This window comes from Neophocaena asiaeorientalis, unplaced genomic scaffold, assembly GCF_003031525.2.
Source record: "Neophocaena asiaeorientalis asiaeorientalis breed wild unplaced genomic scaffold, Neophocaena_asiaeorientalis_V1.1 scaffold197, whole genome shotgun sequence".
Taxonomy (NCBI): Eukaryota; Metazoa; Chordata; class Mammalia; order Artiodactyla; family Phocoenidae; genus Neophocaena; species Neophocaena asiaeorientalis.
This window is the reverse complement of record NW_020174703.1, coordinates 5,945,708-5,959,388: the sequence shown is the minus strand read 5'-3', so window position 1 is coordinate 5,959,388 and position 13,681 is coordinate 5,945,708. Positions and strand designations below refer to the sequence as shown.

Here is a 13,681-nt window from a genome sequence, read left to right as displayed (position 1 = left end):
GTTGTTTTATAATTCCTTTGCTCCTCTCTTCCTCTCTTCCTTTGTGATTTGATGAATTTCTGTAGTGTTATGCTGTGATTCTGTTCTCTTTTTTGTGTGTGTATATCGATCATTGGTTATTACTTTGTAGTTACCATGAGGTTTACATAAAACGTCTTATGTCTGTTTTAAGTTGATGACAACTTCAAACACACAAAAACTCTACTTTTTTACACTCTTCTCTCCACGTTTTGTTTCAGCCGCTCTGCGGCATGGGGATCCTCCTGGACCAGGGCACGAACCCGTGTCCCCTGCATCAGCAGGCGGACTCTCAACCACTGTGCCACCAGGGAAGCCCCACAATTTACATTTTTACACTGTATGCCCATTAACAAATTATTATAGTTAGTTATTGTAATATTTTTGTCTTTTAACTCTCATATTAGAGTTAGAAGTGATTTACCCATGACAATTTCAACATTAGAGTATTCCGAATGTAACTGTGTATTTACTTTTACCATTGAGTTTTATACTTTATCGTTTTCCTATTACTAATTAGCATCCTTTTGTTTCCGTTTGAAGAACTCTCCTTAACATTTCTTATAAGGGTGATGTAGTGGTGATGAACTCTTTCAGCTTTTGTTTGTCTGGGAAACTTTATCTCGCCTTCAATTCTGAAGAGCAACTTTGCTGAGAATTTTTTCTTTTTTTTTTAGTTTCAGCACTTTGAATATATCTGCTGGTCCCTTCTGGCCTGAAAGTTTCTGCTGAAAACTCTGCTGATATTGCTATGGGAGTTCCCTTGTACATAACAAGTTGTTTTTCCCCTGCTGCTTTTAAGATTCTTTCCTTGTCTTTAATTTTTGACAATTTTATTATCATTAATGTGGATCTCTTAAAATTAATGTGGGTCTCATGGTGTGGACCTCTTTGGATTCCATTTGGAACTCTCTGGCCTTCCTTTATCTGGATGTCTGTTTCTTTACCCTGGTTAGGAAAGTTTTCAGCTGTTATTTCTTTGAATAAGCTTTCTACCCTCTTTCTTTCCCTCTCCTCGTTCTGGGACTCATATAATGCATATCTTGATCCACTTGATGGTGTCCCATACATCTCTCAAGCTTTTTCATTGCTCCTCTGATTGGATGAATTTCACTGCCCCATCTTTGCCTCCACTGACCATTTCTTCCACTTATCTAGTCTGCTGTTGAACTCCTCTAATGAAGTTTTCAGGTCAATTATTATATTCTTAACTCTGTGTTTTCTGGTTTGGCACTTTTTAATATTTTCTATCCCTTTGTACTTTGTTTACGCATTGTTCTCCTGACCTTGGTAAGCATCTTAATGACTTATTTTGAACTCTTTATTGGGTAAATCACTTGTCCATTTCATTAAGATCTGTTTCTGGAGATTTTTCTTGTTCTTTTGCTTGGAACATATTTTTGTTTCTTCATTTTCCTTGAAACATATTCTTGTTTCTTCATTTTCCTTGATTCTCTGTTTGGTTTCTGCACATTAGATAAAACAGCCGCCTCTCCCAGTCTCAATAGAATGGTCTCAGGTAGGAAATGAACCTCTTGAATCAGCCCAACCTGAGCTCGTAGTTGTTTCTCAAACCTCTAAGATTGTCCAAGCAACTTTCTTTGTTCTTAGTGGCTCCTGGTAGCTGGGGGTATGCCAAAACTCATGAGTGTCCCAAAGGGGAGGAACACAGTCAGCATCTACATGCAGGCTGATTATAAGCTGGGCCCTAGGCAGCAGGTGGGAAATTATGTAGTTAAGCCGCTTCCAGGGTGTTGACTTTAAAAATATTCACAACCTAAAAGTTGAGAGTTATATTTTATTTGGTGGGCGTTTTTAGGACTTCAAGCCTGGGAGGCAGCATCTCAAGTAACCCTGGGAGAACTGCTCTGCAGAGGCAAGGCGGGGAACCAGGATAGTTTTGCAACAAAGAGCAGGTAGTCAGAACATCAAAAGATTACTGTTAAAGAAAACCAGATATCCCAAGTTAAGGAATTTAGCACTTTTCTTTGTATGGGAAGATGCAAGAGTCTAGGCTTACTGAAATCATTCCTTTGATATGCACCTCAGCTATCTGGGGCCAGTGTTTTTACATCCTGAGTTTCCTCAGGGCTCACTGTAGGGAGTGGCTGCAGTCTGATGGCTGCTAGATGGCAGGTATTCTTTCCTTCCTGAGTTCCCTCAGGGCTCACATTGGAGGGCTGCAATTGCTGATGACTGTGACATCCTTTGTTTACTGATATGGCAGGAAATATTACATTTCTCAAGGGAAACACTAGGAGATGGCTGTTTTTGCCTGCTGGGCCCAGGATATAGTTAGGGCAGGGAGATAGGGTAGGGAAGTGTGTTCCTGCATCTATTAAAAACTGCTTTTTGTTTGCTAGTCCTGTGGAATTTGTGAACACAAGTCCACTGGCTCTCAGAGACAGGCAATATGGAGACCTATTCCTTGGGCAGCAGCTGCAAAAGCTGGGGTGTCAGCCATTTGTAAGAGCCCCTTCCAGGGAAATACTAGTGGCTTGGTTTTATTGTTGTAGCAGGCTGAAGGAAGAGGGCAGGGAAGGTGTATGCCAACTTCCCTGTTGCTGGGGAAGATCACAGACAACCCCTAAACATGTGCTAAAACTAAAAGCTTCACCCTCAGGTGTCAAGCTTTTAAAAGATGCATATAAACCCCTTTCAGGGAAAGATAGGAAGATGGGCATTTTTGCCTGCTTCCTCTGTGCTGAGCCCTGGGGGGCAGCTAGTTAAAAACTGCTTCTTTGCCACAGTCCTGTGGGACTCGTGAATGGCTAAGTAACACATTGGCTATCAGAGCCAGGTGATCCAAGGACTCATCCCTTTGGATGGAAGCTGTAAAGACTAGGGCACAGACATGTTTACAACCTCCTTCCAGGCAGATACTAGCAACTTTGAGCAGGCTGGAGAGAGAAGGTGGGAGAGCATCCAATGGCTCCCCTGGTCTCCAGAGAGGATCACAGCCCCCAGAGCTTGCTAAATTAAAATCCTGACCCTCAGGTTGCAGCTTTAAACACTGGAAGATAAACACACATCTTTCAGAGAAATATTGAGATAGGTGATTGTGCCCTTTTGCTCTGCCATAGTGAGTGCTCATGCACTTGTGAAGAAGTGGATTTGCTATATCCTTATGGGTCTCATAAACACAAGCCCAAATGGCTTTCAGAGCTGGATGTTTAGGGGACCCATCCCTCAGGTAAGAGTCTTAAAAGCTGGGATGCAGATGTGGGTTACAAACCCTTTGCTCCTCAGGAAGAAGTTGGGAGTTGGGGATTCCCTCCTGATTATATGGTGCTGTGTCAGGGATGGGATTTATGTCAAGTGTGTCTCAGCCTTTGCTACCCATTTTGATGGGGGTATTCTCTCATTTCCCCAATGCACAGGAGTTTTTCAGCTAGTTTCTGGATCTCTTTCAGAGGGAATTGCTCTATGTGCAGCTGTGTATTCAATGTGTCTGTGAGGGGAGGAGAGCTCAGGAGCTTCCTATGTTACCACCTTAGTCCTGCCTCTCTCATTCCCAATTATTTTAGCTATTTCTTCTGTTAATTAAATCCATATGTCTAGACTGACTATATCTCCAAACGGTCAAGTGCTCAAGTCATCTATTTGTTACCTGTGTTTGTTTATGGCAACATCTCCTGGAAGCCCTCACCATCATCTTTTGCCTCTCTCCTCTGTCGAATCCCCCTAATTCCTATATCCCATGTCTTCCTTGTTTACTCGCTTTCTGGAATTTCTTGAGAAACACATCTTGAAGAAAGGTTATGGAAGATAATATTTTTGAGTTCTTACCTGTCTGAAAATATCTATGTTTTATTCTGATACTGTTGTTTAGCCAAACATAGATTGTAGGATAAAATGAACGCTTGAAAGCATTGTTCCATTATTTTCTAACTTCTAGAGCTGCTGAGATGTCACGTCATTCTGGTCCTGCATCCTTTGAATAGGACCTATTTTCTTCTCAGAAACGTTTAAGATCTTGTCTTTATCCCAGTACTCTGAAATTTTGCAATTTGTTTGCTTTAGTCTTTTTTCTTTTTTCACCTTGCTGGGCAAATATTAGGCCTTTTAAATCTAGAAACCCATGTTTTTCAATTCTGGGAAATCACTTAAAAACTTTCTAAGATAATTTTCTACCCTCCTTTTCCACTCCTCTCTCTTCTAGAACCTACTAGTTTTGTATTCCCTGAAAAAAATCTGCTCATTTCCATATTTTCTCTCATTTTTCAACTTTTTTTCTAGTATTTGTAAAATTTCCTTAACTTTATTTTCCAAACATTTTATTTGAAGTTTTATTTATTCTGTACTTTTTATTTTAAATAACTTTCTTCTCCTCTATGGGATTTTTCCACAGCTAAAATCCTATGCTTATTCCCTATGTATAATCAATATTTTCTCTGAGACATTACTCTCTTCTACCTACAGTGTCATAAATCTTGTGATAAAATGTGCTTCTTGGGAAAGATTTTGCCTTTTAAAATATATTCTGTTATATATTTTCTGTTTAATCAGCCAAAAATATGTGCCTTTTAGTTCTCATGCAGTTAATTAATTTAAAATGATTTCTTCAAAACTTGTCAAGTATCCTAAAACGGTGGGGAAAAAACCAAAAAACAATCCCCCAAAGTAGCTTATCAATATTTGTGGCCATTCTACAAATATAGCTGAAGTGTAAATAACTGTGAAATAAAAAGACATGGAAATAATTTCAGCAATCAGACTTGGCCAAAGCACAGAGCTTTTTGGCAATGGCCTGGAGTGTGGAATGCATTGCCTGCTTGAATCCAAGTCCAGGTGCCTGTGATTTCTTTTTCCACTTTCAGTTCACCATTTTTTTTTTTAATAAGTTCATCAGGCCTCTGAGCTAGAATTTAATCTGTGGAAAGTATTCTATGCCAGAGCACCCCATGTATGTGCAATTTATTTAAATGAGTGAGATGGGTGGCTTTATAGCAGCAGTCTTACTGCAAAGGACAATGGCACCTTCTACCAGTTGATTAGTTTACAAAATGCTTTCATGTGCAGTTTTTCACTCTAAAAACCCTGAATGTTTTAATTCTATGACATAAATCACAGCAAGGTCCTTTTTGACCTACCTCCTAGAGAAATGGAAACAAAAACAAAAATACACAAATGGGACCCAGTGAAACTTAAAAGCTTTTGCACAGCAAAGGAAACCATACACAAGACCAAAAGACCTCAGAATGGGAGAAAATATTTGCAAACGAAGCAACTGACAAAGGATTAATCTCTAAAATTTACAAGCAGCTCATGCAGCTCAATATCAAAAAAATGGGCTTCCCTGGTGGCGCAGTGGTTGAGAATCTGCCTGCCAATGCAGGGGAGACGGGTTCAAGCCCTGGTCTGGGAAGATCCCACATGCCGCAGAGCAACTAGGCCCATGAGCCACAACTACTGAGCCTGCGCGTCTGGGGCCTGTGCTCTGCAACAAGAGAGGCCACAACAGTGAGAGGCCCGCGCACCGCGATGAAGAGTGGCCCCCGCTTGCCGCAACTAGAGAAAGCCCTCGCACAGAAACGAAGACCCAACACAGCCAAAAATTAATTAATTAATTTAAAAAAAATCTATGAGCAATAAATGCTGGAGAGGGTATGGAGAAAAAGAAACCCTCTTGCACTGTTGGTGGGAATGTAAACTGATACAGCCACTATGGAGAACAGTATGGAGGTTCCTTAAAAAACTAAAAATAGAACTACCATACAACCCAACAGTCCCACTAATGGGCATATACCCTGAGAAAACCATAATTCAAAAACTCATGTACCACAATATTCACTGCAGCACTATTTACAATAGCCAGGACATGGAAGCAACCTAAGTGTCCATCGACATATGAATGGATAAAGAAGATGTGGCACATATATACAATGGAATATTACTGAGCCCTAAAAAGAAACGAAATTGAGTTATTTGTAGTGAAGTGGATGGACCTAGTCTGTCATACAGAGTGAAGTAACTCAGAAAAAGAAGAACAAATACCATATGCTGACACATATATATGGAATCTAAAAAAAAAAAGGTTCTGAAGAACCTAGGGGCAGGACAGGAATAAAGATGCAGACCTAGCCTGTCATACAGAGTGAAGTAACTCAAACAGAAAAACAAATACTATATGTTAACACATACATATGGAATCTAAAACAAAAAGGTTCTTAAGAGCTTAGGGGCAGGACAGGAATAAAGATGCAGAGGAGATATGGGGACCTATGTATACGTATAGCTGATTCACTTTGCTATAAAGCAGAAAATAACACAACATTGTAAAGCAATTATACTCCAATAAAGATGTTAAAAAGTTTTTAAAATAAATAAGTGAAAACCCTGCATGTTTTAATCCCCATATCACAAAGTTTGGAAAAGCAAAGACAATAAGAGTACAATGGTTAAAAGCGTCATTGCTCTTAACTGAAAAATAGGAAAATAATTATCTCTTGGGGTTTGTGTGTATTACTTTTCCTATGTAGTATCTGGTACATAGTAGGCACTCAAAAAATGTTCACATTGTAATGCTAGAATCTGTCTTCCTTACAGATTCCAGCAGTACCTCAATGGTCAAAAATCTGACTCCTTGAGCCCCAGAAACTTCTGTTATTGCTCACTTGGTATCCTCTGTACCAAATTAAGAGCTGTCATCCTTCTGTTTTTCACTTTTTTCTAAAGTATTTTTTGTGTTTTGCACTCTTAGTCAATTACAAACTTTTTAAAAACAGGAATTATCTCCCAAAAGTCTTTCACAATTTTGAAACTCAATCAATTGTATCAGCTGACTCAAGCTGGTTTTACATTCAAAATTACTTTCCTGCTAAGTCTGCTACTGAAAGGAACTCTTCGTTTCAGACAAACAGCAAATAGCTTTACTGTTTGAACATAAAAGGGTTTGCTCTGCTTGAGTATTCTATGGATGAAATTTGTCAAATATTGCATAGTAATTTAGTGCATAATTCTTAAGGACAGAATCAAACATAACTGCAAGGGATATGGGCTTATTTTGTCTTTTGTTTTTTTTAACATAAAGGGTTAAGGGCCTGGCCCATATAAATCTAGTTTATAGAAGGACACTACCATGCCCCTATTCAGAATATATCGTGGCTTCCTATGATCCACAGAAGACCCAAGTTCCAGGAGATATAACCAGGAACTTCTTGCAACAAAATATTTTCATGCACATCTGCTCCCATAGCTTATCTAGTAGTTCTCAAATGTCAGTGGGCACAGGATTCACCTCAGGAACTTATTATAAATACCTCTCTGGAACCCCTCAAAAAGGGATTCAGTAGCTAGAATGGAACAAGAAGTCTGCACTTTAAACAAACTTTCCCCAGTGTAGCTCTATCATGTGATTCTGACATGGGTAGCTCAAACCCCACAATGAAGAACACTGCCTAAGTCTATGACCCAGGGTTGGGATAATAAGGAATAAAAAGGAATTTATTCTGCGCTCCCAGGAAGTAGCTAAACATTTGAAGGAAACTGAGGCTCCTTGTTACTGGAATTAGCCTGGGTCCACCACATACCTCTTTTCCTGTATGTCCATTAGCAACCTGCCCAGCTATTTCTATTAATTTGGAGTTTTTAAAAGACAACAATCTTTTTTATTAACTTAACCCTTTTCTTCTAGAAAACAATTAGACAAGCCGTTTGAACAGTAGAATTAAAGGAATTTTTCTTTCCTGAAGCTTCTTCTAGAACATAATGTCCATTCACTGTCATGATTTCAAAACAGAATCAGGAAGAATGTCGGTATGACAAGAAAATTGTTTGTTTCCTACCACTTAAGAACATTATTTCTGTTTTCTGTTTGTTTCTTTTCCCCCCTACACAGCTATGAGTTCCAGGTGAAACCCAAAAACCCACTTGGTGAAGGCCCACCCAGCAACACGGTGGCATTCAGTACTGAATCAGGTAATCACATCAGCAGTAATTCCTAACAAGGATATAAAGGGTCACCATGTTTTGCATAGCTTGTTTGAAACCTAGCTAAACACTGGGTAAAGCATTTGATTTAAAAAAAACCATCCATTTGAAAAAGCAAACTGATGAAGGTACCCTTAAGGAAACACCCCTTGGGTTTTTCCCCATTTATCTTGATGTCAGAAAAACATTAGGCATATCCGTTTAAAAGAAAAAACGCATATAGTCAGTCTATACTCAATAGTGCATGAATGCTCCTCTCTATGCCTAGAATCTGTGCCTAGAATCAGAATCAGACGCTCAGCCACAGTATCCAGAAAGGGAATTCATGTGAGTTTTTTATGATGAACAGCCGTGAAATTTTCTAATTTGGCCTAAGTTTCAATTCCTTAATGAGATACATCTGTACTCACAGCATTAGTGTATAATTTTGTACACCAAATGCAGTTCATGGCATCTTGGTGATTTTATCATCAATAGTTTTTTTTATGAAACTAAAAGAGGAAGATTTTAAAATGGAAGTAAAATCTAGAACAGCAATGAAAACTAGTAACTACACAAATCACATATAAAAGATACAGCTGAGTACGTGGCGGAGGAGATTCTCCACTGGAGAACAATTCCCAAAACAAAATATACAATTTTCAAATTTGGACTTTAGTAAGAGTGTACCGTTTTGCAAGATTCCTTAACAACTGTAAGCACCCATCTTCTTCACTATGTCACTGGAACACTGGGACTTACCTAATAACCTCTGACTCTGTCTTTGCTGTTTCTCCTTAGCTGACCCAAGAGTGAGTGAGCCAGTTTCTGGTAAGTACCTACCTGGATGAGAACACAACTACACGCTTTCCTACAGTGATTCAACTAAACGGGCATGGTAGAATTTTAGTCATGATTTCACTTTAGTCCATTTAGTCTTCTTAGAATATCAATCAGGTATGAATGCTTACCTAAAACATTCAGTAACATTGACAGCCTATGTTGTTTCAGGAACAAGTTGAATATTTTAAAACCTGCTTTCCATTCTTGTAACAGACTAGCTCAACTTTTCTGTTTAATAATTAAGTCAAGATACAGGACCCTCACTTCCACTTTTAATAACAAGTCACATTAAAGCAACTGTTTAAATTGTATAATATGCTGCAAAAAAAGAAACCTAAATTTGCTCCTAAAGGGATGCTGTTCTACATTGAGCACTGCAGAGGCTAGTCAACTCTGACACATACTGCTCCAAGATTTACCTCATCATTGATGGAAATTTAATTGGGGGTTTACTCCTATATTTTTGGCTCCAATATTTAGCACTGGAGAAAACCAGCTATCAGCAGGTTGACAATGAACTTGGCAAACTGGTTTTTTAAAAGCTTTTAAGACAACTCTTCAGGACCGAAAGTCAAATACTAAACTCAAACCATGTGCTTTCCTTATGCAGCAGGAAGAGATGCCATCTGGACTGAAAGACCCTTTAATTCAGACTCTTACTCAGAATGTAAGGGCAAACAGTATGTCAAAAGGACGTGGTATAAAAAGTTTGTAGGGGTGCAGCTGTGCAACTCTCTCAGATACAAGATTTATCTGAGTGACTCCCTCACAGGTAAGCATGGCCATCAGTTCTGTTTTGAGGATTATCCTTCAGGAAATGCTTTGCAGCATTCTGTAACTTAGCCTTTTCTATGGACAGTCCCAGACACGAAGGTGTGATGTAAATACAAGTTTCCTTTCTGAGCAAGATGTTATTGGAATCTTAGGATTTGAGACATGCTATAAGAAGGTAAATAATGAAAATGCAATCTGAAACGGTGCCATCGTGGCAAACCTGAATGTAGAAAAACTAGTCACATCCGAGCTCAATTTTGTTACAGCCAACCCAGGATAAAAAGCCTACTGGTAGTAAAAAGAGTATCTAACAGTAATCATGGAAGGAGTATGACGTATTTAAGATTTTAAGTCTGTCAGAGACAAGAGCAAGATTAAAACACTGAGCCAGAAGGGCTATAACCCCTTGCTCCAGACTCAGTGGGTTCATATTCATACAGCAAAAATTTTAAATAAGATTGGCCCAACATAGAAAGGTAGACATTTGCTCAATCATTCAACAGAACTATCTGCTTTGTTCAGACATTGTTGCAGGTGCTGGGGACAAAGCAGGAAATAAGACACGTTCCTGCTCTTTGTAGCTTACAATCTAGCAGGGAGAGACAGAAAGCAAACATGTAAATAAGAATTTCATATAGTGCTCTGAAGAAAAAAAAAGGGTGAAAGAAAATGGCTGAATGGAATGAAAATGGAGGAAAACAATGGCTGAATGAAAACTCTTTTAGTTAGAATGGTTACGAAAAGCACCCCCCTCAAAAGGTAGCACTTGTGCCGAGAAGAAAACTATGAGAAGGAACCAACCACGCAAAGATCGAGGGATAAAGAACCAGAGGTAGAGGGAAGAGAAACACAAAGACCTGCAGCAGAAAATGCCTCGCCGGTTCCACTAGTGTGGCTGAGGCTTAGTAAGGGGACGATCAGGCAGCATGAAATCGTGCGGAGCTAGGAAACCAGGTAAGGACTCCCGGGTTTTATTCTGAGTATAACAGAAGACTGCTGGAGAGATTGATGGAGGGGCGTAACACTATCTGAGTTGCGTTTTTAAAAGATGACTAATCTGTGAAAGGAGGAGGGGAGGAAAAATAGGGAAAAGCAAGAGTGAAAGCAGGGACGCCAGCTGGGAGACGACTCCATAGTTCAATCAAGGAACACTGGTGGCTCGAACTGGAAAGAAAGGGGGGAGAAGTACAAGAACAAGGAAGACAGATTATTTGAAACAATTTGATTATTACAGAGTCCTCCCATATCAAAGGCAGCAATACTTCACGATCCTTTTAATTTGTTTTTTCAGGAAAATTTTATAACATAGGTGATCAGAGAGGCCATGGAGAAGATCACTGCCAGTTCGTAGACTCATTTTTAGATGGACGCACAGGACAGCAACTCTCTTCTGACCAGTTACCCACCAAAGAAGGTATGTTTTCTGAGCCTCCTCGTAAGTAAGAGGCTTTTACAAATTAACCCAAAAAACATTCAAGCTGAGAAAATCAATCACTTTAAAAATAATCCTGTAGTACTACTACTCTATCTGCCTAGGAAAAAGGACTTCCCACATGAGACCTTAACATGAAGACTTTAATAGAAGTTTCTTCACTTTCCTCCCATTCCTTAAGACTCTGTTCCTTAGAGCTGAGGGGAATTACAGAACATCTTATATAAATCCATTCTACTTTAAGAAAACCTGAATTTTCAAAAGCAGCTATAAAAGAGCAGCTTAAAAACAGCTATAAAAAAGAAGCTTAATTTCCCCAGCTTAAATCATTCATGCACTACTTTTATGGTTTTTGTCATACCGAGCACACAGGCATTTTTTTTTATTCCTTTTTAAAAAATTTTAAAGAAATTCAAAGCTTTACTACTACTGTAGAAGGAAAAAAGAATGTTACTTGCCTTATAAATAATTCTATAAATACAATTAAAATAGAAGAATTCTGCTGAGAAATGACTAACCACTGTAACTTGCTACGGACACATTAGCACCAGGCTGTTTAGTAAGAATTGAAAAGACTGAAAATTAATTTAATCCCTGTCCAGGTAGGGTAAGAAAGGGTAAATTACACATCCATGTTACTCAGGAGTTACCAAGAGGGGCTTGTTAAATACTTAAAATTATTTGACTAGTCTTTTCAGCATCACATTTTGGTCACTGGCACTAAAAATACCAACCACACTAAAAGGTGACTTAATAAGATCTGTGAACTCATTATCAGAAAATTGAAACTGCTGCCTCACAGGAACCGGATATACCATATACTGTAAATTGTGTCTATTTCTGTAACATTTTACATTCACAGCAAAATTTTTAATCACTTAGTGTAGGGTCCTTGAAGGAAGATTTCATCAAACTTTAGTTCTGAGAAATCTAGCAATCTTAGACCAAGCCTTCTTTTGTTTCCTAATATTTTAGTACAACACTCCTTTAACCAGGTAACTTTATAGACCACCACTAGGCTGTAAAGTACAGAAAGTACACTTTTACGTAGGTCAAAGTGTGTACTGAACTTGGTCAGTTATACTCAAACAAAACATGAAACCCCTCCAACTCCTGCCCCCTTTCAGCTTTCTCCCTCAAATACTACCAACCATCCCATCCTAGATTAAGGCAGATGTCAAGGAGTTTCAAGTGTCCCTGATGTTCAGCTAGCCATTACCACCTCAGGAAAGACACCAGGGCCTCTCTTACTATCCATTTTCTAAAATACTCTGCTTCACCTAGAGTAAGCTTCAGGCATTCAACAACACACTTCAACCTATGAGCACTGAGGACAAAAATATATCATAGCAGCTATTAAAATTAATTATTTTCTCTCAGGCTATTTCAGAGCAGTTCGCCAGGAACCTGTCCAATTTGGAGAAATTGGTGGTCACACCCAAATCAATTATGTCCAGTGGTATGAATGTGGGACCACAATTCCTGGAAAATGGTAGATGCTGCAATCACGTTCAGAAGTGCCTTCTGTTTCATCATGGCAAAAAATAATTGGAAACAGTATGGTGTTTGTCACATGCATTTAAAGCTCTTATGTTTACTATGTATAAAAGTTTAAAATCTAATTAATAGCAATATTAGATGTTTACTAGGAAGATTGCTAAGAATATTTATCAGGTTTTACAAAGTCATTTAAAGAAAGCAAAATATTGACATTAACAGAATAACATTTTTGGGGAAGCTGGCTCCCTATTCATGGTATTTTAAGAGATCATTTGTATATTATTTATCACACTGTTGTAATGATGTTTTGAGATACTTTTATAACAAAATTAACATCAGAAAACTAATATACTTTTTAAAAAATACTTACTATTATTCTGTATTCTTCCTACTGGTGAGTTAATTCCATAAACCTCTACTTGGTTTAACTTATTAGATCAAATTATCTTCAGCATATATATCTGGGGGAAAAAGGTGCTAATATTCACATGTTTATTTAAACTTCAACTTTTTAGCAACAGCTGAATATCTTTTCTGAAGCGTTTAAATAGTTAACCATTCATGACAGTATATATTTCCTCAAATATCTGCGAATTATTGAAAAGATTTTGTTTGAATCAGTAAATTTCATTTCAGTTATAAACAGAATTGAGAATTATATATAGCGTTTCAAAATACATATTTTTTTCTTTCTCTACCCATAAACATGTTACAATGTCTGAATGTTATTTGTCAAACTATCCCTTTAAGCAGTTGTGTTCCTACTGTTTTTAATATAATTCTAATCAAGCTGTATACAGAGACTGACTGTAAAGTCTAAGCACAAAAGGATAATGCATGATGAGATCCCTGCCATTTTATAGGATATTTACTATATGTTTACACAGAAGCTCTCTCGGGAATGAATGTATCAGAGGCTGTTTTCGTAATTCTGTCTAACCCAACCTGTAATGAAAATCTGACTCATTTTTATGTTAAAAAAAAAAAAAAAAGTATTTTTCTCCTTCATTTGGGGAGGGAGATGGGAATGCTGCATTGTTGCCCTCATCCTTAAAGGACCTTTCTGTGCTTACCACCTTTCACCATGCTTCAGTTTTATCAATACTTCATTTTATATTTTTCAAACAAGTATAAACTCTGCAATAAAGAGATGTAGTTTTTTTAAGACCGAGTTCTTCATTTCTGAATGAATGGTTCATTTCT

At 38.1% G+C, this 13,681-nt stretch overlaps 1 protein-coding gene across 3 annotated transcripts in view; it reads left to right on the top strand.

Annotated features, from left to right (window-relative positions):
• ABI3BP (ABI family member 3 binding protein) overlaps positions 1–13,643 on the top strand; it is a 260,060-nt gene extending 246,417 nt beyond the window's left edge. For all 3 annotated transcript variants that reach the window (XM_024759291.1, XM_024759292.1, XM_024759293.1), the window contains 5 exons: positions 7,859–7,938; positions 8,731–8,760; positions 9,383–9,544; positions 10,838–10,960; positions 12,359–13,643. In XM_024759291.1, the coding sequence (XP_024615059.1) occupies positions 7,859–7,938; positions 8,731–8,760; positions 9,383–9,544; positions 10,838–10,960; positions 12,359–12,474 (511 nt within the window). In that variant the 3' untranslated portion in view covers positions 12,475–13,643. The remainder of the gene's footprint in view (positions 1–7,858; positions 7,939–8,730; positions 8,761–9,382; positions 9,545–10,837; positions 10,961–12,358) is intronic.
• The last annotated feature ends 38 nt before the right edge of the window (positions 13,644–13,681 follow it).